The sequence below is a fragment of the Otolemur garnettii genome, unplaced genomic scaffold (genome assembly GCF_000181295.1).
Source record: "Otolemur garnettii isolate 467f Iridium unplaced genomic scaffold, OtoGar3 scaffold00006, whole genome shotgun sequence".
Lineage (NCBI taxonomy): Eukaryota > Metazoa > Chordata > Mammalia > Primates > Galagidae > Otolemur > Otolemur garnettii.
Window position 1 is genome coordinate 20,555,202 of NW_003852401.1, and position 3,889 is coordinate 20,559,090.

Consider the following 3,889-nt stretch of genomic DNA (forward strand, 5'->3'; position numbering starts at 1 on the left):
GGTGGCATGCTACCACAAGGGGTAAATTTTACATCCTTCATTTTGACATATAAAGAGATTATTAACAAAGTACAAGTAAAGTAAAGTTGCAATTTCAGGTTGAATACAAAGTAGTAACAATCTCTTAAGTTAAAGCTAAGTTGCTGTGCTTAATCGGGAACTTTGAAAACAAACAAAAAAATCAAGTTTCACAAAACATATTAGTGTAACAATCAGTCCACTACTACTATTTTTTCCCCCTTTTCTGGAAGTCTCAGAGAAGATGAATAGTCTTTTATCATCTTTTAAAAATACAAGATGGTACTTAGTTCATCTGAGACTTAGGGAAGGGAAAAAATGGGAAAGAAATAAAACTATAGATTTCATAACTTTTCCAAGTTCTAAACAGAAATCTATTTTAACCTTCTAACAGACTAGTTTTCCAAAAGCAAGTTTGGATTTTGGTCTAAGAACCCACTGGAGCCATTGTCCTGTCCATTAAACGCAATCCCAGGAAAGTTAGCATAGCAAAATGTTTCATCTACAAAATTTAACATAAAACATTAAACTCAACTCAAAGTATGGTAAAGAAGAATTTTATTTTTAGTGTAAAATAACCAGGTACAAAACTTTGGGTTCTCTATCTCATTCAACAGCAAGTATCTACATACAAACAGTCATTTCTTTTCTCAAAACTGGACTCTGTCCATTTACTGAATTTTTACCATTGTGGTTTCATTGCTTGTTTTTGTTGGGCAGAATTGCAAATGTAATGAAGGAAGAGGGTTCTTGCACTGGTTTCACAGCCAGGCAAGATTACCAAGAAGTTCATTCTGGCTGCAGAAATGGAAGCATGTCATCCCCACTCTCTGGAACTGTTTGCGGATCATCATTCCCACTTCCTGGAACCTGGAGCAGGTCATCTCCACTTCCCAACATGGTTAGTGGATCATCCCCACTTCTTGCTGAAGAAGGAAGACAATCACTGCCAAGCTCTCTGCCCCCTGCGACTCTGGACTTGATTGTACCCATCAGACCTTCAAAAGATCTGAATGTGGCTGACTTCTTCATGTCTCCAAACTTTCTGCAGATGGCAGAGCCCATGGTGGACAGGGCAGCTGACGTCTTCTGTTTCACATAGGCATTAGAGACCTGAACATCATGCCAGCTCTTGGACAGATTCTGTCTCAGACCCCCCAAGGCGGTGAGGCCCAACTTCCTCTTGAGCTCCCCACAGCGTCTCTCTTTGGCTACCAGTGCTTGGCGTAGAGTTATGATTTCTGCCTCCAATTTAGTGAGCTCAGATTTGAGCTCCCTTTGATCAGCTTCTGTCATATTCCCTGGTTCAGAAGTTAGGTGGGACTCATATGTGTCCACAGAGGTGTCTGTCATGGCATTTGGAATGTACTGGGAATAAAAATCTTCGTTAAGAGAGTCCAGGTCCAATTCTTGATAGGGAAAGTCGAATTCTTGGCCAGTGGAGAAATAATCTCGGCTGGCAGAGTTGAAATCTAGGCCAGCAAGCTGAGACTCTTGGCCTGTGGGATCGGACTCTAAGTGAGATGGATCCATATCTTGGCCAGTAGAACTGGCGCCTAGGGCAGTGTAGTCCATGTCCCGGCCTGGGAAGTTGCTGCCGTGGCCTGTGGACGTCCACTTCCGGGTGGAGCGTTGGGGGTTGTACTGGGGGGGTTGCGGAGGCGGGACTTCCTGACCGGATGGAGGGCTGCAGGGAAGCTGGAGGAGGTGGGACCTCCAGCACCGTCGGTGCAGGTCTCGTGGTGGTGCTGGGCGTCCAGGAGACCTTGTGAGGTAGGTAGTGCCAAGATTATTGTCAAGAGGAGTTTCTCCTGCTACAGTGAGTGACAAGTCCTCCTTTCCAACCAAGGTGTCTGGCACTTCATTCAGTCACCTCAGCGGTTTTCAAACTCTTGAAAATCAGTTTAGGCTCGGTGCCTGCAGCTTAAGCGGCTAGGGCGCCGGCCACGTATACCGAGGCTGGAGGGCGTTGTGGCGGGCGCCTGTAGTCCCAGCTACGTGGGAGGCTGAGGCAAGAGAATCACGTAAGCCCGAGAGTTGGAGGTTGCTGTGAGCTGTGACAGCACTCTACCGAGGGCGACATAGTGAGACTGTCTCAAAACAAAAAACAAAAAACAAAAAACATTTTAGCCCTTTGCTAACAGAAATTTATGAAAAAGCCCAATACATAAATCACTGTGCCAGAGTTGGGCAGGGAGTTCAGAATTCCTGGACTAGTCTCTTTCCCCATTTTCCCGAGCTAGAAGGGGCCCTCAGACACTGCTAGCAACACTTGTAATGTGACTATGAAGGTTCCACAGAACTCTTGAGTCCAGTGGTGACGAGCGTGATCTCAGTGAAGTGCCAACAGTGCCCAAGACCTGAAGGAGTGGAATTCAGAAAATGAGTCACAGTTGTCTGTTATTTTTTGGGAGGGAGAGGAGGAGAATGAATACATCTGTAATAGTTTTTACAATTTAAGCTTAAAAGCAAAGACTTTTGTACTTTGAGAAGTTAGGGAAAATAAGATTTACACAAACGGACAGCATGGGTTTTCAGTGTTGCCATTGCATTTTCTACTCCCCTCACCTTCTCCGCCCCACCCATCAACTCTATTTCTGAAAGTGATCTGCCCCAGTTGTGAGAGACAGTTTGCACAGTAAAGCATAACAGTCTATCATAGTATCAACCCACCACATCCCCTATTCTACCCAGAGCTTGTAATTTATCCAGTGGAAAAATCAAGATGTCAGTCTAGTGAGGGCTGTGGTCAGATTTTACTTAGCTCATCATATAGCTGCCCATTCCCAGGGACTATCTTTGGGCAAGTCTTAGATTCCAGGGATTTTGTTGGATAGTTTAGTAGTTCTTGCAAACATGATCTTGTGGAACATAATATGATGCCTCAGCAAATTTCAGCAGTTTGCCATACTGGTGCCTGTGTGGCCACAGTGAAGCATCCAGCTGTGCATTCAGCCTCCTTTGGATTTACATTCAATAACCCTTTCACACAACCCAGTGTTGTTTATTATTGTCTTGTCCCTAGTGGTGTGCTTCCCTAGATTAAAAAAGGAGGCATTTTTTTTTTTTTTAAACATGAACACTGATGTAGGATTTATCTATGTATTTAAAGTTTTGGAAAGGGCAGCAAGGACTCCCTGAAAACCATTTTGTAGAATTTTCCTCCATTGCCTGTAGAAACACTGGTGGTTTTGGAAATACTCTGAGTCTGAACCAGAACTCCTCCTTTAAAAGTAAGAATGAGGGTAAAGAAATCCCTGAATTGTTCAGGCACAGTGGTTTACATGTGTTGTCCCAACTACTTGAGAGGCTGAGGCAGAAGGATTACTTGAGGCCTGTAGTTTGAGACCATCCTGGGGCAATAAGAAGACTCCATCTCTTAAAAAAAAATTCCTTGAATTTGGAACTTTCTCAGTTCAAAGTTAGGATTTTAAAACATCAGATTTGAATTTTTGTTGATTTTCCTTCTCTGGATTATTTCAGTCACTGACCTTGCTGCTTTCTTATTTATGTGCTTTTCCATCCTTCAATTCAAAATATGAAATCTCTCGTTAAGCTTTGATTCTTTTTTATAGAGTGATGGTTTTCCCTCACAGCTAAACTAAGCTGACCTCCTTTCAGAGACTTGGTTTCCAGATTCCAAATCAAGACATGGCCTCTAGATGGGGGCACCTAGTTGGCAATGTTCTGACCTTCTGAGTAAATCTAGACAAAATATAGTAAGTAGCACAATGGAACAATCCATTTTATTAGGCTTATATATAACCACATACAAAATATATTTTATTTTTTTTAATTTAATTTTTTTTAATTGAATGGTAACTGTGTACATTAATGCACTTCTGGGGTACAGTGTGGTGTTTTCACACAC

General features: G+C 42.7%; 1 protein-coding gene across 1 annotated transcript; it reads right to left on the reverse strand.

Moving 5' to 3' along the window:
* Window positions 1–807: 807 nt before the first annotated feature.
* Window positions 808–1,551, reverse strand: TPD52L3 (tumor protein D52 like 3). Its single transcript, XM_003783039.1, has one exon. The coding sequence runs from the start codon at window positions 1,549–1,551 to the stop codon at window positions 808–810; it is 744 nt and encodes a 247-aa protein (XP_003783087.1).
* Between the last annotated feature and the right edge of the window lie 2,338 nt (window positions 1,552–3,889).

Coding starts and splice junctions, on each gene's coding strand:
- TPD52L3 (XM_003783039.1), bottom strand. CDS start 1,551: ATGGATCCATCTCACTTAGAGTCCGATCCCACAGGCCAAGAGTCTCAG.